General features: G+C 41.8%; 7 protein-coding genes across 7 annotated transcripts; 3 read left to right on the forward strand and 4 right to left on the reverse strand.

Annotated features, from left to right (window-relative positions):
* Nucleotides 1–803: 803 nt before the first annotated feature.
* Nucleotides 804–1,128, forward strand: gliK (gamma-glutamyl cyclotransferase gliK; the record flags this gene model as incomplete). The annotated part of the gene is made up of 2 exons (XM_057208884.1): nt 804–1,066; nt 1,113–1,128. The coding sequence occupies 2 exons, from the start codon at nt 804–806 to the stop codon at nt 1,126–1,128; spliced, it is 279 nt and encodes a 92-aa protein (XP_057062658.1).
* An 860-nt stretch (nt 1,129–1,988) lies between these two features.
* On the reverse strand, nt 1,989–3,431 carry gliJ (dipeptidase gliJ; the record flags this gene model as incomplete). Its single annotated transcript, XM_057208885.1, has 5 exons — nt 1,989–2,475; nt 2,687–2,763; nt 2,812–3,098; nt 3,175–3,315; nt 3,368–3,431. 5 exons carry the CDS (start codon nt 3,429–3,431, stop codon nt 1,989–1,991), a joined length of 1,056 nt encoding a protein of 351 aa, XP_057062659.1.
* Nucleotides 3,432–3,868: 437 nt separating this feature from the next.
* Nucleotides 3,869–5,621, forward strand: N7495_006235 (MFS transporter; the record flags this gene model as incomplete). Its single annotated transcript, XM_057208886.1, has 6 exons — nt 3,869–3,905; nt 4,015–4,256; nt 4,317–4,449; nt 4,508–4,953; nt 5,061–5,429; nt 5,481–5,621. The coding sequence occupies 6 exons, from the start codon at nt 3,869–3,871 to the stop codon at nt 5,619–5,621; spliced, it is 1,368 nt and encodes a 455-aa protein (XP_057062660.1).
* A 622-nt stretch (nt 5,622–6,243) lies between these two features.
* On the reverse strand, nt 6,244–7,159 carry N7495_006236 (class I SAM-dependent methyltransferase; the record flags this gene model as incomplete). Its single annotated transcript, XM_057208887.1, has 2 exons — nt 6,244–6,371; nt 6,436–7,159. 2 exons carry the CDS (start codon nt 7,157–7,159, stop codon nt 6,244–6,246), a joined length of 852 nt encoding a protein of 283 aa, XP_057062661.1.
* Nucleotides 7,160–7,442: 283 nt separating this feature from the next.
* On the forward strand, nt 7,443–8,314 carry gliG (glutathione S-transferase gliG; the record flags this gene model as incomplete). Its single annotated transcript, XM_057208888.1, has 2 exons — nt 7,443–7,518; nt 7,629–8,314. The coding sequence occupies 2 exons, from the start codon at nt 7,443–7,445 to the stop codon at nt 8,312–8,314; spliced, it is 762 nt and encodes a 253-aa protein (XP_057062662.1).
* Nucleotides 8,315–9,569: 1,255 nt separating this feature from the next.
* Nucleotides 9,570–10,436, reverse strand: gliC (cytochrome P450 monooxygenase gliC; the record flags this gene model as incomplete). The annotated part of the gene is made up of 2 exons (XM_057208889.1): nt 9,570–10,209; nt 10,270–10,436. 2 exons carry the CDS (start codon nt 10,434–10,436, stop codon nt 9,570–9,572), a joined length of 807 nt encoding a protein of 268 aa, XP_057062663.1.
* Nucleotides 10,437–18,288: 7,852 nt separating this feature from the next.
* N7495_006239 (uncharacterized protein) lies at nt 18,289–19,584 on the reverse strand (the record flags this gene model as incomplete). Its single annotated transcript, XM_057208890.1, has 3 exons — nt 18,289–19,410; nt 19,468–19,507; nt 19,559–19,584. The coding sequence occupies 3 exons, from the start codon at nt 19,582–19,584 to the stop codon at nt 18,289–18,291; spliced, it is 1,188 nt and encodes a 395-aa protein (XP_057062664.1).
* Nucleotides 19,585–23,893: the final 4,309 nt, after the last annotated feature.

Below are 23,893 nucleotides of genomic sequence, written 5' to 3' on the forward strand. Positions count from 1 at the left end.
TATCTGCAGAAGAAGAGACTTACTCCCTGGCACATCTTGTACATGGTTTATCTCCTGTGCAGCGAACCTTTGCCGCATGGCATGCATCACATGCACTGCGAAGTTTTGAAAAATCTTTCTCAAATTCTTGAGATTTCCGTGTTCTATCAATTGACTTGATTGAGGAATCTGTGCCTTCACAGTCAACGAGAGTAGTGGAGGGAGACATCAAATCCCAAGCTGAGGAATCGTTTCTCTCAAAGAAAGCAGCTTCTAGGGTTCAATTGAAAGATAAAATCGACCTAGTAACACGGCTGTTGGTGACTTATAAGCTTGGAATTTTATTCTACAAACTACTTGAGTAACGGAAAACTTCGAAGATTTCTGAAATACCGCCATTTGCCCCACCAATAGCCCAAGTGGGAGTACGAATATGTAGCCAAGATTTTTTTTGAGTAATTTCCTTATCGGAGAAATAGTGGACCTAGTGCCCATCACATTGTATGAATTTTTAACAGGTGTGATTGGTACTAACCCAGAAGAGATACATGCTTATAATATGCAGTACTACAGAATTGAAATCACTCACAAGGTACCTACCATCGGATCCTATCCGAATCCTGCTGTCTCCAAGGTAGCTGCACCAGGAAGGGTGGGAAACAAAAAACAGCGCCCGTTAAAAAAGAAATTAAACTGGGACTTGACAATTGAGTCTTTTAGGAAATACAGGCTTGGTGAGAAACTGAAGTCTATTCTCCTAGCCCAACTTTACCTATTGCCTTCCAAGGCTATTTGAATTGACGAGATTCTGGTATATCAGCGAAATGGCAGATAACCAAAAGTGGTATTTTGCCTATGGATCGAATATGTTTTCGGATGTCTTCATCGGAAGACGCAAGATCCAACCTCTCAGGTCCGAAGTTGCTGTGGTTAAAACGCACACCCTCTGCTTTAATATTATGGGTGTTCCATACACAGATCCTGCCATGGGAGGCTTATGCTCGGCAGAAAATCAGGATCTTCCAGTATACGGCATTGCATATCTTTTATCCCCGGACGAAATGAAAAAGGTCATCATTAGCGAAGGGTACGTATAGGAATTCTTCACTCACATTTAGCCCCAAATAACATAGTATAGATGCGGAATAGCTTATAAGACCGAGCTTCTCACAGCCACGTTGCAAAGCGATGGCTCTGAAGTGAATGTGAATACATTAATCGGGAGACACATCATTCCACGAGGCTACGAGAGACTTCCTTCAAAAAGATATATGGTAAAGTCGTCCACTAACTTCAACGATGGATCGTCTAGAGACTAATAAGAATACACAGGATTTATTGATTCGAGGTGCCAGCGAACATTCTCTCCCCGTTTTATATCAGAAGAGACTCTTGTCACAGCAGACCTTTACTCTGAGACAAAGTTACCGATTCAAAGTTGGTAAATGGTTATTTGACATACTCTGGCAGAGGGTCGCGCGCTGGATTGAAAAGGGTGTTTGGAAATTTAAAGACGACGATGGAAACCTTCCACCGTGGTTTCTACTGATCTTTGACTTTCTCTTATGGACTATGTGGTATTACCATGACTATGTTCACGGTGTAACTTGGGGCAGAGGTGATGGATTAGATCTAAAATAAATCCAAACTTCACTTGCCTCAGACAAACAGAACCATTCCGTAGATTCTGCCGGGCTACAATAGACCGAAAACTCATCTGCTATTGAAAGCTGAACGCAAATAGAGAGAAGGTCAAAAGGAACTGATGTTCATGGTGGTTTATCGCGACCTTGGACAGAAGTTCTGCCTCAAGGGTTTTCAAGTTTTTCAATAACAATGAGAATGGTTTCTTGAGAATTAAATTTATTTGATGCTATATCACCTCTCTATTCTGCCAATATTAAGCCACCAAAATGGTAAACGCTATCCAAAAACAATTTTGCGACTTTAGCAGTGATAGAAAGGCTGTTGGATATAGTAGATCTTTGGAGCATTCGGTCTGTAACATTCTATGAATTTCTAGGCAAATCCTTTTCACCATGAGGGTAAGCCTCTCTCACAAACGTCCGAAATTTGTCATTCCATAATTGCATCACATCATCTTGCATAAATGGTGCTTGAGCTTTGCTCGTACGAGACTGAAGCTCTACATACTTGAAAACGCGGATCAGATTAAGTCCTATGACTTTTTCCACATCTGACCGGAAAATGCCGCGTTCAAGCATTCTAGCCACTAAATGAGGATAGCAAGCAACATCCTCGACTCCTCTCGCAGCTTCAAACATACCATCGTAGTCAGACCCAAGTCCAACATGCTCGTAGCCGATAAGTTTACCAGCATACTCAATGTGATCAATGACATGGTCCATACTCGCTTTTGTGGCATCGACATGGGTAAGAGATGGGATAAATGTGATCATAATTATTCCATCGTTGGCTTGCAGTTTCTTGAGGACTGCATCAGGAACATTGCGAGGATGTGGGACAACCGATGCTCTATAGTTTCGAGATTTAGATTCGTTTTGGAGTATTCTTACTCAGAGCCTGTTACTCACACTGAAGAATGAGAGAAGATCACAGGGGCTTCAGATATATCCAATACCTGATGCATCACAGCTTCAATTGTATGAGAGAGGTCAATGATCCTAATTCTAGTCAACTCATTGTGTCTACAATGAATGATATGCAAAGACCAAGCTTTTCTTACATTCCAATTCTGTTCATTTCCTTGACCATCAATTCTCCCTCGGCAGATAGTCCGTCGTGTGCTGGGGAGATTGCAGTCTAGGTATGTTAGTTCCTGTGAGTTGTTCAGGAAGTGGCATCACTCACTGCACTATCTGCGTAAAGATTGTTCTTATTGTGTGCCAATGTAACATATCGAACTCCCAGTTTATGGTATAAGCGAAGGACGCTTGAACTGTTTGCAATTTGATGTAAGCCTTCAACTCCGATTAGGCTGGCAAATTTCCCATCTTTGAACAGGCACATGATATCTGAGGCACAATCCACGAGACCCATATGATCCGAATACAGATTTATTAGTTGATGTACTACATCAATTTGCTGCAGCGTATCTCGCAATATCACTAGGTGGGCTGCATTTTCGGTGAAGTATTCTGATTCAGGGCTAAGAATATCATCAGCAGAAACCAACACCAGGGTTACATTGTTAATACCAGTCTACATAGACACTCCAAAAAGCCCCACCAGACTTTCCATTCCTCAGACGCTTGAGATCAACATGCCCAACGAGGGATTTATTGGGCTCGAAGCGATCGTTCAGTCGATTATCATAAAAACCACGGATAAGGTGTGGCCAATCGTTGTGCCCGTCTATATATAGTGTCAACTTCAAACAGGGCCTCACAGGTTCAAAGTATCATACCAATTAGTGGAACTGATTTGAGGATACTGAGAGCCTCTTGCATAGATATACTCATGTTAACCATGTTTTCTCAGCATCGGAGAACCTAATTCCAATAAAATTTCAATTGGCATGCAAATAAAGGTACTTGACATTCGAATCTTTCGGGTGAGTACCTTTGGAGCCTTTATAATTCTGTAAAAGGTAAATCTTTCGAGGGGAGGTCAGGAAACGGTCAGCGTTGGATAAGGACAAGTCTTCTTGACTTTCCAGTGATTCCCTGTCATTTATCACTTTCTCTCTTGACTTTAGTATTTTTGAACCACACGTTCATTTCTCAGTTATCAGTTCTACTTTATCCCCGATTGGTGTAGCCTCATAATCCTTTGATCTCGGAGACTTTCTCGGGGATTATTGACATATAATATGCAACTGGATTGAAGAATTCAGGTAGTTATACCATCCAATTTCCTCTTGCTGAATTTTTGTGTAGTTGAAAAAAAAAAAAAAAAAAACACCAAGATGATACTGGGCCCGTGGACGCCGCCGTATCAGCTGGGTGAGCGGCTGGGCCCCAGGACCAATCTCAACTTGATTCTCATGACAACCGCCCTCGTCAACTTTTTTGGATCTTTTTCAGCTCTCATCTGTCCTTTTCGGTCTCCCAGATATTGAAAAAACGTTGGAATTTACCAGCGAGGATATCAACTGGGTACTGATTGTTTATAACATTACCTTTGCCGCATCCCTCCTTGTTGGGGGCCAATTGGGCCAAAAATTTGGGTTGGAGAAGATTTTCATTTCAGGTGCGGCTATTCTGGCAATATCAAATATTATCAACACAGTAGCACCAAATAAAGGAACTCTTCTTGCCGGCCGTACGATTTCTGGGATTGGAGCGGGATTGACTGTGAGTGATAACAACGATGAAGTGGCACTTTCCACTCTCTGACGATAAATTGATATCAAGGCACCCAACGGACTTGCCATCCTGAATACGGCCTTTCCAGACGGCATGGCTCGAAACAAAGCATTAGCAATTTACACAGCTTGCGCACCTTTAGGGTCAACCATCGGCACCGTGATCGGATCTCTTCTCTCTTGTATATTTCAATCCCCCCTTCCCCTTCTTTGCGAGTTTAATTGACCAAGCAATTTCAGCCTCTAGCGCTGGCTGGAGATCGATTTTTTGGCTGTGTCTTATTTTCACCGCGATGGCGCTTGTCCTAGCCTGCCTATTTTTGCCATCGTTTGACAAGAAGGGCGATGTTCGAATTGACATCGTGGGAAGTCTAGTTTTTGTAACTGGAATCGTTCTGCTTGTTTATGGTCTCAATGACAGTTCGAGAATCGGATGGTCCTCAGCTCCTGTCCTTGTGGGAATAATACTAGGAATATGTCTATTAGGTGTCTTTGTCTTTATCGAGATAAAGATAGTGATCAATCCCTGTATTCCCCATTATGTTTGGAAGAACCTGCCTTTCTTTTTCATGCTTTTCGTTATTTTTGCGTTTGGTGGCAGCTTTAGCTCGTGGTTTTTTATCAGTACGCAACTATGTGTCAATCGACTGGGTTACACTACGATTTTGACTGCGGTTTATATCTTGGTAAGTCTTCCCAGGGTTCAGTCTTTTCAACGTTTCAACTCCACTTAGCATCACCTTGTGGAAGCTTCAAGTGGAATTCAAATCCGATAAATACTCATTTTGAATAGCCAGCTGCATTCTCTGCGATTGTTAGTGGGATGTTGTCCACGCAAATGATCAAGTTCACCGGCGAAAAGGTGACACTAGTCATTGGTCTTGCCATTACAGCAGCTGGTGCTGTAGCTTGGACGTTTGCCAGTCCTGAGCTAGCTGGAAGAACAGACCATCATAGCGGATACTGGTACATTATTGTAGCTAGTATCATCTTTGTCTGTGGCAGCCCGCCGGCCATGGTTCCAGCCCAGAGCATTTTACTCCGCCAAGTGGATGCAAAAGATTCAGCTGTAGCTGGCGCACTGTTCAATACCGCCTATCAAATAGGGGCTAGTGTTCTTCTAGCCGGTGCCAATACCTTTATGAATGGAAATCAGAAGTCCGTCCAAGGAGTCTTATTGATATCGATGACTGGATACAGAAACGCGTTTTAGCTACTGGCTGGAGTGATTGGAGCTGCTGCAATCATCGTTGCTGTTTTTTACTGGCCACAACGTGTCAAACAACCAGAAGGCCTCATTGAGGAAGCCATTGCAGACGAGAAAGAGATGCAAGAGCTGAAGGTGAAGCGCTAGCAAATTCTAGAGCTAGGTTAAATATGATGTGTTGCTCCGAAAATTTCTTATGGTAACCCAACGTGGCTCAAGGGCTTAGCAAGACATCTATCAATTAGATTAAGAATATTTTCTTTCCTCTGAAACCATCATGATCCTCTCATGGAATACAATTGCTCATATTCCTCTCCTTTGGTTACTAGTGGTAGATAATACAATCAACTGCATTCTAATGTTTTCTCTATCCCATGTTACCTAGTGTAATGGAAGAATCCCTTGCATTGGATCTTGGTGTTTGTACTCATAGCGAGGGAAAGTGGAATGTATCAAATTAGAATGAAGCACATAAACCGAATGATATATTGATCTTATGAACGTGCAGTCATTAATATTGTGAATTTTAAATTTCTACCAAGACTCAATTTTCTGTAGCTAGACCCGGCTATTAGCTAAGACAGCTTTACAGGGAGTGAGAAATGGAAGATAAAGCTATGCGAAGACTATCTAGTCACGGTACCAGCAAGATTATCTGAGTTTTTTTTTCAAATTTTTATAGAAGATCCCATCATATTTGAAGAAATTATCAGATCTATTTAGATAGTCTGCTGTATCAGTTGGAAAAACATTTCTGCTTCTGGAACTCTTAGTTTTCTAAGGCTTTTTGTGCCCAAGCGAGATGATAGCAATAGACATTCCCAACAGTGCGAAGCTCCACCTCCAATTGCTTCCGAAGATCATCGAACTCCTTGCACGTAAGCTGTCCTGGTTTATCTTTATCCATGTAATGTCCGTCAGTATGTATTTGTATAAGCAAGGCTATCAGTAATCAACATACCACTAAGCATAATTTTCATTCCATCCAGAAGGTGGAGCAAGACAGTTATAGCCCTCTCGCCCTGCTCTTCATCATCCGATGCAGCTCCAACCTTGATGGTCTGCACACTTTCGTAGATATTTAAAGCGCCAATACTTCGTAACCACGGTACCAGGAACAGTCCTGGGCTCGGCTGATTCCCTATTGCTGCCCATGCGTTGACCATCGTATCGCGAAATTTCATAAAAGCTGCATGTTTGGGCCCTTCTTGAATTGAAAGCATATTTCCTTCATGTAGCTCAATCCAACCTCCAGGTTTCACACATGAGAACAACATTTTGACAGCCTCTTGCGCTGTTTCATTGGAGCCGACTGTGAGAACGAAGCGCTGGTGCACTACATCAAAGCTGTTCTGGAAATTGACTGGCCACGGGTCAAATATTGATTGAAGAGAAAGGTGAACATTTGGAGGTCTCTCATTCTGATTGACAAAGTGCTGTGGGGCGATATCGGTTCCATAAAGTGACGTCGAAGAGGAAACCAATTGAGCCAGATCGATCAACCACATACCCTCGGCAGTGGCTGAATCCAATATACGGAGATTGGGTTGCTCTAGATCTACAGGGCAATAGAGCAGCCTTCCGCCCATTGAAGCTTTCACTAGATCATGTTGAGTTCGTAGACGATCATATTCTCCCTGGTGACGAGGGCCTCGATAGGTGTCTTGAGTGTGGGATTCGGTCATTTGAAGAGTTAGAAGAATTGAAATCCTGCTTAGGTGAAGAAGCGCTTGCTCTCAGAGGTCAATGAGAGGGCGGCAATGAAAGCAAGGTTGTTTGTTTTTCAGGTATCTTGTCTGGGCTTCAAAAATATATTTCGGCGACTATCACTCACTCGACCAACCTTGGGAGTAATATACTCGCCGATATCAATGTGATAAATATATGACGACAAAACCAGTACCTGTGTATGCTTTCAAGTATGCATGCAAACTCATTTTTTTTCTAATTGCAATTTTATCATACGAGATGGCCGAGTCATGTGGAAAAATATCCGCACACCCTCAAATCCCCGAGGATAAGCTGGTTCTGTACGTCAAAAAAGGTAAGATTGTTCAGTGTTGTGACTGTAAAGTGGATCTCTTTTTTATTTGTCATTGTTTCGCGTTTGATATTCAGCATGAATTTTCCACGGTAGTTACTAACCGTTTGCAGCGAGTCCTACATCCACGGCTAACACTGTGAAGCCGCTGATGCTAATTGAGGCACTGGAAATCCCTCATACAATTCATATCGTTGCATCAACTAGCAACGAAACATGGTTTCACTCTGTTAACCCCTACAAAATGGTTCCCGCCATGGAAGGAGTCGATATCTACCAATATGACGGTAAATCGCAGCGGTTGAACGTATTTGACAGCTCCGCGTGTTTGATATACCTGGCCGAGAAGTATGACAATAAAGGACTTTACATTGGAAAGGACATCTGCGAGCGAACCGTCGTTATGAACTGGCTGATGTCCTATACTGCGGGCCTAGGTGCAACTGGAAAGACCTGGCTTTTGATGAAAGCAGTCAAGTCAGTGGACATTGGCGAGTCTCTTTCAGTTTTGCTCAAGTATATCCAGACAGAGTACCAATTCTTGGAGACTCGGCTGAATGAGCCCGATCAAGATTACATAGCCTTGCCTGATAGACCAACGCTTGCAGATTTTGCTATTTTACCTTTGGCGAATGAGGGCGTTGCAAAATCTGCCGACCTTGAATTTACGAACTGGCCAAAACTGAAGGAGTGGAGTGAGAGAATGAGTAACTTGCCTCCAGTTGAGAGGGCCTTGAATCGAATTTCTCGGTTTGGAATATCCGATGAAGAACTCATGAAGTTGAATCGCCAGGATTAGAATCGAATTAGTCTCGAAGCAGTACTTGTAATTTTTTTTAGAATAGAACAAGAAATTAATATATTTCTCATTAGAAGGAAATGTTGGTATTGTTATTGACAATCTAGACGCTAGTTAGACAGCGTGGGTTGTTGGATCAGTCAGCCCGGATGCTTATATCTATTAATTTTTCCCTTCAACATCTACATGAATTGGAGAGGCCCATGGATTTGATCATATATGTCTTTCTGGCTGTAGAGAAGTCTCTCCTACGCTTACCGAGAAAGAGTTTTATTCGTTGTGGTTGAAGAAACTCAACTTGTTTAAAAATTTATTATTTAAGAAGAAGTGTGAACGGGTTACGTCAACCCAGTCCAACTCAGTGTACTCATGTAGCCAGCGACCTGAGCCGAGTAATTCTAACCTATAGTTCTAAGGTTATTGGTTCCAAGGTTATTGAATAAATCCGCGTGAATCGTATGGCTGGTATATATTTTCATCATTTTATTGGTTTCAAAATAACCTGCGTGTCGGAGATTGGGACCCATGTCTCCTGAATGGGCTGCGAGCTCCAAGTTCTCTTGGCTTCTACCACTGGTAACTCGATCTCGTATCGATCTACTAGCTGGTAGATAAAATGCTTTAATATAGACTCGGCAAAGTGTTGTCCAAGACACTTTCTTGTTCCAAATCCGAATGTGAAGAGATTATAGCGAAGCTAGTCAGTATCAGCATTAAGCATGTGAACTCTCCATTTATGGATGCTCACCTCCGTTGAATTTAAGTGATGAAATCTATGTGGGTTGAAATGAGAACTATCAGCCCCCCAGAATCTCTCGTTGTGGTTGATTGCAAGTGTGTCTATAACGACGCTTGTCTGGCTTTGAAATAAGTAAATGATCTGAGACGTGGTATGGATAAAACTGACGTATGGTGGAATAATATAGTTCCCAAGAGACTTTGTCAATGGCGAGTTTTCAGGGATTGTGAAAACTTGTTGTCGTCAGTCAACGGCTCTTTGAAAATGTACAAAGGAATTACTTACTAGTAAATGGCCGAAGTCTGGCTGACTCCAAAAAGCAGCAATGTAACAGGGTACTCTTCTTGCCACATAAATCTCCAAGGGATGCAGATTTTCCCAAAAGTTCTTCACGAACCTGTCGCTGTATGTCAACGTTTTCGCCTAAAAAGATAATAAGCCAGCTCAAAACGTGTGCAGAAACGTCTAAGTTAGCGAAAAGCATTTCGCTCAGAGTTTGGAGTACCTAGAAGCCAATCAGAAGCTGTGAAGGCATACTAAAATGAATGATGCTACCTCGTCTGTCGAAATACGGCCATTTTTCACCCCATTCCAAGCTTCGAAAGCAGGCGGTAGATTATTATTCATAAGTCCTGGGAACTTCATGATCTTTTCATTGAAGATTCGCCATTCGGTCTGAAAGCGCCGGAGTCGGCGGAACGACTGTGGCCTCGCCCATTGACATAGCCTGAAGCGATATACTCCACCTGAAATGACATTTCCCATGAGAGAAAGACTTTCTTGACCCAGACGCCACAGCTCCGCCTTTTGATCTTTAGTCAAGGGCCCATATAGATATTCTGCGGTAGTCATAAATGGAAAGCGCGAAAATTCACTGGCAGCGTGCAGCTGAAGAGGCTCAGCACGCTTTGTGTCAAAGCCCTGCAAATACCCAGCTGCGGCGAGCTCTGAATAACGAGAGATGGATGCCACGGTGCGATGAGTAAATTGAGGTTCAAAGTGAGACCGAACTTGTTTCCATCGTTCCCCGTTAATGAGACCCATACAGTCCCCGAGAAGCTCATGGAATAGCCAGCCACCGTTGCTAGACTTTGATTTCCTATGAGTGAACGAGTCACTGTGAAAGGCTTTGACGTCCTCAGGTCTCGTAATAACGCTGTAGTAAATCAATATTGAAGCTTTGGTGTTTTTCTCCCAGTTGTACCAGAAGACCTACACTTCGGGGACAAAACCTGACCAGATGCGGTAGACTGGTCCGTATTGACTCCATTCCTGACTAGCTTCGCGTCCTCGAAGAAATTTATCGAGACACTGCCCATCAAGAGATCTTAATTGAGGGCCTGGAATATTGCTACCTTGTGTGTTTTTAATTGGGTAAAACATAGTCGAGATCTGAGATTCCAAGGGTCCGTAAGTTTCCGACGGTCGGTCATTATTGTCTAGTTGAGGGGACATGCTCTCACGATTTTATGAATTATATAATCCTTCCATTGATAAAGCTTCCATATTGTGAATATACCGAGAAGCAAAAAAAAAGACCAGGAATTGATCAAGCTCATCACGAATGATCCGTGACGTTGCCGACGTCGTTGATGGGGATGAAGATAGCTCTCGTGATAGCTTTAAAGCATAACTGACCAGGCGCAATTGTATATATATCATTTCCAAGGTCTTGTCTGCAAGGTACTCTACAGGAGAGGATAATATTAGGTTTCATCACATACTCTCCGAGCTGTTGCCTCTCAAGTATTCGTTTTTCAATTTCGGGTAGTAAAAACTCCGGGATCAAGGATCTGTTAATGAGAAAACTTTTATAGTTTCTTTGTGTTGGTACTATCATCTCATGCTTATCATGGGATCACTCGCCGCTTATCGGGTGGGAAGCCACATGCTTATCATGTGACTTCCAGGTACCATATCCATAGCAGCAGTTTCATGATAATCAACCACTTCTTACAACTTACAACTACCTCACGTACTACACGCATAAGTAGACCACTTGCGGTGTAAGCTGGAGTCCAATAGCAAGCTATTGTAGATACTCACGACCTGAGTATTCCGACACTTTGTGTCAATGTTATCAAAGGAGAGGGCTATACCTATGTATTCTATTCTAACTGTGGTAGATAATGCGCGATATTCTTAATTAATGTAACTTAGTGCCTCAAGTTAATCCCGGCATTAAGATGTTTACGGCTCACAAATCAAACTTTTTGCATAACTCCAGTCCTTATGATGATACTATTGCTTTCATCAACCCAGACTGGCATGTTGATTCCTCTTGACACAAGCCGGTGAGGTATCTATGAAGGGTAGGGATGTTTTTCTTGATGCTGATGATTAAATAATAAGCCACCGAAGAAAAATTTGAACCACTAAGCGAAAATGGTTGAAAAGCTGAAGTTGAGTATGGTCATAACTAGCTAAATAATTATTAAGTCAATGACTATGTAGCTATTGGGCCTGTGAGTAGATCAGAGCGATTAGTGTCAAAGGCCCGATTCCATTTACAGTTAGTCTATTTTAGTCAGCATTGGAATCCCACAATGGGATTCCTCCATTCTACAATAGATACACATACACACTTTGGTACGCATACTGCGTTCTCATTTGCCCACTAGAATCCACTATTCCTTGGTAGTCGACCTCCATTTGACAGTTATGAGCCCGGTTCGCCGACAATTTACCTTGAAAAGCATATTTTAAGGGTAAACGAGACTGAAGACTGTGTCCGCGATGTCCGGCGATATAAGACTGAAAGATGCCTCTCAATGGCAGCAGTGGTATAGGCGAGTCAAAGCCGTAGCCACTGGCGGAGATGTATGGGAATACTGCGATCCAGAGCTTAGGACTGAACGACCAGTCCTAGGATCAGAACCACGCGACTACCCAATCAAACCAATGCTTGAACTCGACATGGATCGTAAAGAGTATGATTGGTTACGACAGGACTGGAAGGACGATGTAGAGGATTACAAGTTCCGTCTTTTATTCTACCAAACCAAGAAGCGAGCAATTGAATCTGTGAATGAATATATCCTAAAGCACTTGGATACACATGTTCAGAGTCTCGTTTTATAATATGACGAACCATTTATGCGACTTAAATTCTTGTATGACCGCTATAGAATCTCGTCAACAAACAGAGCCAGGGTATTCTACCATTGGCACAACTTTGCGGTTACTCCACCTATAGCTGGCGCCGATATTGGCGCCTGGCTTGAAGAATGGGAGCATTCGCGCCTTGAAGCAGAGGTTGAGGGCGTCTCAGCTGCCAAGAATGATGATGCTGTGTGGCTCTTTTTAGAGCTGGTAAAGGATATACTGCCAAACTGGTGGCAGTCCTGGCATGGAAAGATTATAGTTGATCGCGAGCAGATCTCTATGCGTCGCCTTCTAGATCATTTCAAAACCACCTACCAGAATCAAAGACCAAAGCAGCCAGCCATCTCAAAGGGAGCGTTCACGACATTCCAAGGACACCAGGAAACAGCTGGCCAAGCTAGTGCTCCTGCCCCTTATGCTCCTAGCCAACCTAGTGCCCCTGGTCAAGGGAAGAAAGCTCTGGCTAGAGCTTAATTCCTATAGGAGCAGAAAGCAAAACCATTTAAAGATAGGGCATGCCTATGTGGTTGTAGCTACCCTGTCGATAAGTGCTTCAACTTAAATGGTAAAGGCAGCAGAAAGCTAAATGCTGGCATGAAACAGAAGATAAAACAGGCCCTGGACGGGGATTTAGGCTGGAAACAGTGGATCGACACTAAACTGAAAGAATCCACCAACACCAGCAATACCCCAGCCGAGCCAGCCAGGCAATCTGCAGCCGTAAACCATACCACCAACTACACTATAAAACCAGTGTTTTTCGCGACTTAAACTACCTATGCTGCCGATTCAAGCGATAGTATATAGCTCGCAGGCACTGCCGAAGACTAGTTTCTCGGCCGAAATACTATAATCTTAGATACTCTAGACACAGCTTTAGATACTCTAAACACTATTCTAGACATAGTTTCAGATACTCTAGACACCATTCCAGACCTCTCTAGTGCATTTACAGACTCTATATTTCTGCAGAAATCAGCTTTCCTGACCTAGTCTAGTCAGGAGCTCCAGAAAGATAGCTGGGTGCTAGACATAGGCGCCAGTGCGCATGTCTGTAACAACTTAGGTGTATTCGTCAATTTCGAGCATGGAAGAGACACCCTTCAACTAGGATTAGGAGAGGTTGAAACCCTTAGTAAAGGATAATGCGAAGTCAAAGGGATCCATCCAGTAACCAAGGAATCGACATCAATCATCCTGTCAAATGTCCTCTATAGCCCTGAGTTTAGATTGAATCTACTCTCTTACTACGCCCTGAACGATAAAGGAGGCGATTAGGTGCCTTCGAAAGACTATCTTATTGATAGGGACGGGACACCTGTCCTAGCCATTCAAAGGATTCATAACCCAAATTTATTGATCGTGGAGCCATTATTAGCTGAACAAGATTCAGATAAAGAGACACCCGACGAGATCTTTTCGGCGGAAAAGCATGCATACATGGGCAAGGATTCCAGAAAACCACTAGAATCTAAGGCATCGACAGAGCTCTAGCATCGTCGTCTAGGTCATTTACACCATGATGCTATATAGTAGCTGTCGATCAACTACGTTGAAAGGACAGGGTTCACACGTTGCACTATATACACTGGAAAAGGGTATGGTTCGTCCTAGATTCTTAGTATATACGTTGTGCAAAGTGGTGTGAAATGTGTTCGATTCATGTAGCTACTTGAGTTCCTAATATAGTTGTTCCCCCGTGACTCGGGGGTCTGTTTGTTCCGTTCCGGGTTTATGGTATTGCATGATTGCAATATCCATGTTCCAACAGTAGCTTCCTAAGCTCGTTGACGGAGTTGTTTTAAGCGATCAACCAGACTCAACTAAACCAGTCACTGACCATATAAATGGCCAAATATAGAGCCCATGCTCTGTTTATAGTCTTACTAGAGCTCCTAGACAGATATCTAGACGTCATCTTGGATATAGGTATGGTCGATTTAGATAGATCTCTCTAGACCTGATCTAAATATTAATCGCGTATAATGAAGAGTGTTAGATTTGCCATTTTTACGTTAACGGAATCCACTTCCATTAGGTCGTCACCTATCATATAAAGAACCAGATAAATGATGCGATTCGACACTTCATTGAACTCCTGAAAAACTAGTGGAATTTACCTATTTGAGCATTCCACTACGACAATAAGAAAGCTGCAGGCATCACTATAGAGCGGTTTCTGGCAGATCAAGGTATTATAGTAACGCATTCAATTCCAGGACATCCTGAGATGAATGGCCTAATTAAACGGGCAGGCGGCATCATAATTACACGCGCCAGGGCCCTCCTAGAGGAGGGAAAGCTCCCTATCAGCCTATGGCCAGAGGTGGTAAAGGCTGTGGTTTATATCCTAAATCGTACGCCAACGAACACAAATGGTTCCTGGATAGTGCCCTAGGAAGAGGCGCGTAAATACACTAATTCAGACCTATAGGATAAACGAACGACACTGCCTAAGTCGAATCTCGCGAACATACGTCTATACGGCAGTCTAGCTTACTACAGAATCCAAAAGATTCCGAAATCAGACAAGATGCTGAGAAGGGCAGAGATTGGATTCCTTGTTGGATATATGGCATCTAATGTCTAGAGAATCTGGTTTCCAGATTCAAGGGGTGGTTAAGTCAGGCTAGTCAGAGACGTCGTTTTCGACGAGAATAGGCGATATATAGCTGATTTTGTACCACATAAGCTAGTGGAGATGCCTGTTTTTGCTGGTCCTGAGCCAGTTATCCTGACTAAGGAAGAGGCTAACGACGTCCTCTAGAGGGAGATTGGAGTCCTATAAACCCACCTACAGACCAATTTATAGGAGATGTTACCTGAAACACAAGTAGTTGACCATTCATATCTATCTGATCAGGTTACTAACAGTCCTGTCCTCTCTCTCGATGCTCGATTAGTTCAACAACCTGACGCATTTACTAGAAAAAGCAACCAGTCTGGTGTATCCAATAATGCCGAAAACCCATTTTTCGGCCGAAATACTAGGCCAAATACACCACGATACCCTACACCAACAGAACATGACTGGATTCCTGGGACATTCCTAGAAGACCTAATCGAGCCTGATATAACTGACGACATACCAAATTCACCAGATTCGCCAGACTCAGTGCTAAATCAAGGGGTGGGGGTGGCTCCTATAGAGCTAACTAAAGGGGATTCGCCCCTGTTTACTACTCAAGATACTACTTAAGACACTGCTTAAGACAGTGATCGAGATAATGAACCATAATTCCGACAGATTGGTCTAGACTTAGACAAGTCGAACATTATCCCTAGTAAACGTATTCGCCATTCAACCAAGAGAGATGATGCCTACTTTATATAGCTTATGCTGCGGCTAGACAAGGATCTAGATGAGCTTAAGACATAATCTAAAGCTTATTACCATGCATTCTACACCAGAATGGTGCAGAAACCAGCGAGCCAGATGCATAGAGACGACCTTCCACCACCTCCGAACATATTTAAGGAGGTAAAAGGGCATGCGTTTAAAGATGCGTTTAATACTATAATGCAAAAGGAGATCGATAGTCTTACTGAAAAGCACATATTCTCAGTCGTCCCAAGGCTAAACAATAGATCAAAGCAGATTCTGCCCTTAAAATAGGTATATGCTTACAAGTTTGATGAGAATGGTTTACTCCTAAAGTATAAAGCTCGTATCTATGTACGCGGAGATATGGAGTGGATATCTACTAAAGAGAAATGTTTAGCTATACTAGCCATCAAAACTGTACGCATGCTATTCGCAATAATAGCTACATTTGATCTAGATGTACGCCAAAGAGACGCTGTCGCAGCTTTCCTGAACAGCTTCCTTGAAGATAAGGAGGTTTATATAGAGCTTCCCTCTAGCTTCAGGAGCACCAATGGCCAAGTTTGGCACCTCCATAAAGCACTATATAGATTACGCGTCTCACCAAAGCTCTGGCAGAAGGAGGCCTCTAGAGTCCTGTTAGGCCTAGGTCTTACATAGTTACTAGAGGATCCATGTGTCTTTATAGGCGACGGAGTCATAATATTCTTCTATGTTGATGACTTCCTGATTGCTAGCCATAAGATAAAAGCTCAATACGCAAGGTAGCTTGAATCGGAACTCGAAAAAGCATGGGAACTGACTGATCACGGCGACACAGAGTGGTTCCTGAACATACATATTGTACGCGATTATAAACAATGCAAGCTCTAGCTATGCCAGGACAGCTATATTGATAGTATGGCTGCCCATTTCGGCCTAAATAACCGACTATCAGTGGCTACACCAATGCCAATTGAAGAACTCTTACCTTATGAAGGAACTACGTCGCCTGATGCGATCCAACTCTACCAGGAAAAGATTGGTTTAATATAGTATACAGCTACTATAACCAGGCCTGATGTAGCCAAACCAGCCACTAAACTGGCCCAATTCCTGCAGAACCCAGGTCCGCAGTATTCTGCTGCGGCAGACAGGACAATCACTTATCTGTTCCATACTAAGAACAGAGCACTCAGATATGGTTTAGGACACCATTCTGATGACACCTCTGACCCTGATTTTAGCCGAAATAAGGATCAGATCAACGACGCAACCCACCAATCTATAGGCACATCGGCACTAACCATCGCTAGTAACGTATCTTATAGTGACCATAAAGACCGTAAGAGCTCTATAGGCATGATATGCATGCTCTTCGGCGGCCCTATAGATTGGAAGGCGTCTAAACAAAAGACGGTGACGACGTCCACTACCAAAGCAGAATTGCTTGGTTTATCGGACGCAGCCAAAACACTGGTATGGTGGAAGAGAGTACTAGTCCATGTTGGACTAGAAATGGAATACGATAATATAACTCTCGACTGCGACAACCAGAGAACAGTTGATCTGCTCACTAAAGAGGGAGCATTTGAGACCAAGCTACATCACATAGATATACACCGCAGCTGGCTACGCCAGGAGGTGCAGGAAGGACGTATTAAGATCAGATGGGTCCCAACAAAGCTTATGGTGGCAGATGGCTTCACGAAAATCTTGCCAAAACAGAGATTTGACGCCTGGATTCGTCTTCTTAATTTGGAAGATATAAGTGAACTGCTCTAATCTAGGGTCTTACCCCTAGATTCAGAGGATTTAGAGCATCAACTGCCTAAATCAGGATATAGACTACGTTTTTAGAGGGAATTAAGGCGATTCAACAGCCCAAATCGGCCCTGTGTTTAAGGCCAGTTTACACCTTGGAGGGGTGAAAACTGAAGGGGTGTGTCAAAGGCCCGATTCCATTTACAGTTAGTCTATTTTAGTCAGCATTGGAATCCCACAATGGGATTCCTCCATTCTACAATCTATACACATACACACTTTGGTACGCATACTGCGTTCTCATTTGCCCACTAGAATCCACTATTCCTTGGTAGTCGACCTCCATTTGACAATTAGAATTTGTCACGTGTAAACTTATAAATAAGGATTCCGAGCTGAGGATCAGCGATTTTAGCCAGATTTGGATTCTTTCTTATATCGGCTTGCAGTGTTGTTAAATTTTCTGAACCAACTGACCAATCATTAAAAAGCCACACATGAATGAAAAAAACTGTCATTTCTAACTAGTGCAAAAATATTAAATACACATCCAGGAGGTTGCAAACGGATCAAGCCCCCGCCCGGTTAACATCGAGTGTCAACTCTCGAGAGGCTAGAGATTACCAAGAACTGAATTCCACGAAAAAATGTGAGACTAACTACAGTAGATTCTACTATTGGATTTCGGGTAGCTTTGATAAATGTTTTCGTTTAAGTCGCCTCAAATATGATTGACTAACTCATCAAAAGAAAAATTCAAAAAAATTGCTGCACTTGCTAGATATTCCCATTATCTTTGAAGCATCTCGAGATAGTATTATAGTTTTTATCACAATAATGAGACTCCCTCTCATTCAAGACTGACATTCAGATTTTCCTATCCGTCACCGAGATTGATGGTAAATTTCCGGGTTGAAGTATGCAGTCACATTCCAGTTCCCCTTGTGAGAAGCCCAGCATATGTAAGTATGAAATCCTAACCCATTGGCCAAGTCCCGGTGCGTACTGCCAGATAGTTGTTAAGTCAGTTGGCCGCAAAAGCGATATCACTTTTCAGGAAGCTCACCATAATCGTTTAACTCCATCATAATAAGAGAATTTCGCCAGTTTCTTGCCACGGCGAGCAAGATAATCGGAAAGGCCTCGGGAAATCTGCTCATCACTTTGCGCATAATGTCGGACAGGAAGGTATACCTTTGACTTGGGAGCTTTTGTACCCTGTTTGAGCTCAAAGTAATATAGAATGCCGGCAGTGCGATGTTCTTTTCCACGAAGTGGTTGATAATCATGATATTTTTTAGGGTCTAAACCGAAGACCGAGCACCAAAGCTCCCGGAGAGAGTCTTCTTCCTCACGCGTTTTGGGAGCCCTACCTCCAAGACTCAACATGTGAATTGCACTCGCCAATGAAGTGGATCGAGATCGAACATATATCTTTAGTCGGGAATGGGATGGATCTAAACAGTCAATTGCAATAATCTCAACGGCTGGCTGCGAATTTCCTGGAAAGGAGCTAAGAAAGTCGCGAAACATATCAACGGAGTCCATCAGAGCATTTGCAGATGTAGGAAGATTCTGAAATACGTCCTCAATGATGAAGAGTTTTGTTTTATCTTCTGCTAATGCCCTTCGTTCCGGCAAGTAGTATTGCTTCACAATAATTGATGTTTCTAGCAAATCAAAGGCCATAAAACTTTGTGACTGGGCAACGGACAATTTTTCATTTTCAACTCTGAACGGGTCACTTCGTGACGAAAGCATCCTTTGAAAATGTTGATGCAAGCTCAAGTCCAAGCCTGGAGCCAAGGGGAGAGTATCACCAAGTAGGCGCAGGCTAGCAGCTGTGTTGATAGGATCGATTTCTTTTCCAGCGAATGGGCCAATAGGTTCGACTGAATATCGAACTGTAGGGGTTTCTAGCGATGTCGACCAGCACCAGCTTAGCTCGACTGGTGTATGGTCATCCGTCATGAAGCTCTTCCAACTGTCTGGGGACCCACGCCCCCTAGGATGAGGACCCAAAGATTGTGCGACTGACTCATGAAAAAACTTCGTATGGATTGATTCTGATAGGGAAGGATAGCCAGCCATAATTAACATGTCAGTTAGCATGGAGCCGACCTCATTTATCCATAATGATCGGTCATTGGCTGAGGGTTGATGGTCGTTTTTCTCATTCTCATTCTATATTAATAGGTTGATTGTTAATGGCTTGATTTATTCACGAAAAAATCTAATTACCTTGATCTTCTCCGACCGTTTCCACTTAGAAAATCGAGTTCTAACATTTGTAAGTACTATACCGTGTTATTGTGCGCGGACGGTTACTCACAGGAATTTTACTAGTGTCAATGCCATGGTGGCCTTCCGCTTGTATTGATATTGGAAAGGCTAGTATCACTCTGAAGCCCAAGTTGGAGCTGGATTTTAATCTGACAAAATATTAAGTACAGTTATAAAATCTCCTGGGGTGATGCTTCCAACGTTCATGCGCTCAGGATTCAGTCACCCTGTTCACGGAGCGTAAGCAGGAGGGCTCGGCGACTAATTAACCAGAATCTCTCAAATTCTCCGCTTCAGAGAGGAGTCTCATTTGATAGACATCTTAAATCGTTTGCCGGTCACGACAGCAGGATTTTAATTACTATGAAAGCTATCGGAGATACCACACTTGGCCCAAAAATTCGAGTATACAGGCGGCGGGGTGGCAGGGTCGACCCCGCCACCCTACCACCCGACGAACTTTTCGTCTTATCGGCCAATAAAAACTCTGTATTTCATTTTTTGTGGGTAATATGATATATCATAATAAGTTTGTCGGGGAGCTAAAAAAAAAAGGTCGTCGGGTAGTGGTAAATAGCCATCTTATGTGGTAATATGCAAGATTTGACTTACGGTGCTTCAACCCTACCACCCCGCCACCTAGCTTCAATTTTCGATAATTTACCAGGAATTTGTAAAATGTTTCTTCCTTCATTCAACAATAAAACAGTCAACTTAATTCAGATTTTGATAATATAGATATAATTATTAAAGGAATTCCTAAGAATAATACTTTGGAACTGGTTTTAGGAACTTATTATCATTTTTTGAAGTTTTCATCTAAAATTATAAAATTTCATAACAATATATCTATATCTGTATATATATCTGTAGACTGTATCTATTTACATCTCAGTCCTTGCAAATCGATTCCTATCTTTTACCATCTTTTACTGATCCTTACCATTATTTACTAGATTTTATGATTTCTTGAAACATATCAACGATTATCTTTCCAAATTAAATGTAATATCTTTATAAATCTTAATTTTAAGGATATCTGTATAAAAATAAACATCTTAAATAGTCTTTTCTTAAATCACTTGATATCAAAAACCTTAAAATTAAAATATTAAGCACTAAGCACTAATCACTAAGCACTATTACACTACTATTTATCATTCTCCTGCTTCCTCGGATCCTAGATCATCCTTATCATCCTCAATAATTTCAGCAGCTTCTTTAGCAGCCTTTTCAGCAGCCTTTTTCTTTACCTCTTTAGCAGCTATTTTCTTCGCCCCTTCTTTATCCGTTTTTTCAAGTTCTGCTTGTGCACGAGCAATCGCCTTCTCTCTTTCTTTCTTCTTAGCTTCTCTTTTCCTATCCTCTTCCATATCCACTCTAATAGATGCTTCATCTATCAACTCATCAAGTCTATCTTCAAGTTCTGGTATATGAAGTTCAGGTCGCTTCAGAAAATCCCAAATCCCCCCAGAACTTTTACCATCTTTCGTCCGCGACTCTAACCAACGAACAAAGCTATCACACTCAGCTTCTGAAGGGAGCTCAATGTCAGCTTTCTCTTTACCTTTTCTTTCCTTCGTGACAGAACTTGAAGATATGCTCTTAGATTTAGGATTCTTAGCATCAGCTAGTTCCTTTTCTCTCTTCTTCTTTTGAGCTTGAATCTTAGCCATTTGTTCTTCAAATTCTTTTTGTTCTTTTTCTTCTTGTTCTTTTGCATTCTGAAGTCGATCTTCTCGTTCTTGTCGCTTCCGTCTTTTATTTCTGTCTTGCTGTCGCCGGTCTCTTGCTGATTCAGATGGACTATCATCGTCGGAATCGGTGTCATCTTTATAGAATCTTGATTTTCTTTTTCGTTTTTTCGTTTTTGCAAGTTGTAAGACATTTTCTTCCTCCTCGTCACTTTCTTGGCCTACACCAGCAGTTTCTTCATCTTCGACCTTTTTATGGCTGCGTTCTTTTCTAGAAAATTGATATATATATTAGTAAGTAATGGTAAAAGATGGTAAGGAGTGGTAAGGGATGGTAAGGGATGGTAAAGGGCTTCGATAATCAATTCTCACCTTCTTGCAGTTTTCCGACCGTCTAGGACATGAAGTCCCTTCCATTTACCTCCATGGTTTGGTTTCTAATAGATATTAGATTGAGTTATGTTAGTAATATCAAATTTAACTCACAATATGTGACATTTTAATATGTTTTCGGATTGGTGCTGCTACACACCTAGTACTTATTGGTGTATAAGAGCAATAAGGACATCGTTGAACACAACCATGAATCTCGATTATTGCGTTTTGACAAGGCCATCTTTGTGCTGGATGTTCTGGACATTTACAAACTTTAACAGGGTTCCTAAAATAAGAGATAGATTAGTACTATTCTATCTTGATAGTCAGGAATCAATATTGAGACTTATACTTACACAAAGCTTCCTGGTATCCTATCTATCCTACTATACCACCAATGACCACTAGGGGTATCTGTGGGAATATCGTCAGGATCATTTGGGTTAACTATTATGTTGGCCATAATAAGCTTGATAGAGAATAAAAAATATCGAAAAAGATAATGAGGACTTAGGGGAAACTTCATAGATTAAGTAGCTCAAAATGACCTTATTGTCGAAAAAGTAATTTCTAGAATAATTGAATATTTTCTAGGAAAATCTTTAGATCAATAAATCGGTTAAAGACCTATCTAGGTAGAATTAAAGACAAACATCAGATCATATGATTAAAATTTCTTTTCTTTATTAGAGCCCAAAGAAAATAGGATTTTTAGGATAATACAAAAACAAATACAAAGAACAACAACTTCAAGTCTCTTTTTCATTTTCCAGCAGTTTTCAGGTTTCATTCAGGTTCCTTAGAGATCTGGTGGAAGTAATTCGCTTTTTTAAAGGCCTCTTTATTATCTCCCTCAATATACCGAAAATAGGATTTTGAAACAGTGTTAGAAACAGTGTAGAGTCTAGTAAACCGTTTATCAACCTAAATTTATTAATCTTAATCAATATAAATAATTAAGTAATAAGATATTATATGACTTATAGTATGGATATTTTCAATATGCTTTCGAATTGTAGAAGCCTGGTATTTTCTTATCTGTCCAGTCTTTTTGTTAATACCTTCTGGTGAGTAACAACAATATGGGCAATTAGTTGCGCAACTTGGAATCGCCTAAAGAAATTAGTAATAGTATTAAGAAAAGGAAGTTGAGCTCACAATAGGACCAGTAAAATTCCAGATATTATATCGAGTATCATGTGTATGCTCCTGACACTTGCAGACTTTAAAGGACCTGATTCTTGACTGGTTTTCTTGAATCAATTCTGGATATAATTCCTTTTGTCCTCTAACTCTTTCCTCTTGTGAGATTTCACCACGTTCTTTTGCGACCAAAGAAATAGTATTGCTTGGTGGGCCAAGATCTGGGAGACCAATAATTGGTTTAAATCGGGGTTGTGATTCTTTGAGAGGCCATGATCTAGCTTGGGGTGCTTTAGTTTGGTTGGTCGGCTGCTGGAGTGCTTTTGTCTGATCGGTCGGCTGCTGGATCACTTCATCCTGATCGGTTGGTTGCTGGATCACTTTAGCCTGATCGGTCAGCTGCTGGGGTACCTCGGTCTGGTCGGTCGGCTGCCGGAGTACTTCAGTCTGGTCGGTTGGTTGCTGGATTACTTCAGCCTGATCAGTGAGCTGTTGGGATATCTCAGTCCCATCGGTCGGTTGAAGTGATGATTTCAGAGGAGTTTTTGTTGTTTTTGTTCGTTTTGGTGGAGGTTTTGTTATTCTCGTTTGTTTTGGGGGAGGTTTTGTTGTTTTCGTTTGTTTTTGAAGAGGCTTTACTACTTTAGTTTTTTTTATAGTAGGTCTTGTTGCTTTAGTTTGTTGAAGAGGAGGTTTAATTGATTTCGTTCGTCTTGGGGTAGATATAGTCGTTTTCGATATACCCCTTGTCTGAAGTCGTGGTTGTTTCTGCGGTTTTATAGGAGGGGCTTCATCATCAGGATGATTGGCGTTAGTCCTGGATCTCGTAGAATATGGCATGATGAGAGAATCCAATGATATGGTAAAAGATAGAAATAATTAAGGGGGAAAGTCAGATAAAACCAGAATTGCGAGGAAATAAATTTTCTTAAAAAGAAATGTGATTGATCATATCTTACTAACTCTTACTGATTTCGACTAATTTCGACTAATTTCGACTGATTCTGACTGACTTTAATTGATAAATATTGATCCTAACTATCCTTCTCCTTTACTGCTTCACCCATCATCTCTTCAAACTTGTCAATACGAGCATTATTGCGTTCGACGGTATGCTCCAATTTCTGTAGAACATTCATCATTTGTGGTATTCTGTTCACGAATTGTACTAG

The sequence above is a fragment of the Penicillium taxi genome (assembly GCF_028828555.1).
Source record: "Penicillium taxi strain IBT 34144 chromosome Unknown utg000004l_segment0_segment0, whole genome shotgun sequence".
NCBI classification, from domain to species: domain Eukaryota; kingdom Fungi; phylum Ascomycota; class Eurotiomycetes; order Eurotiales; family Aspergillaceae; genus Penicillium; species Penicillium taxi.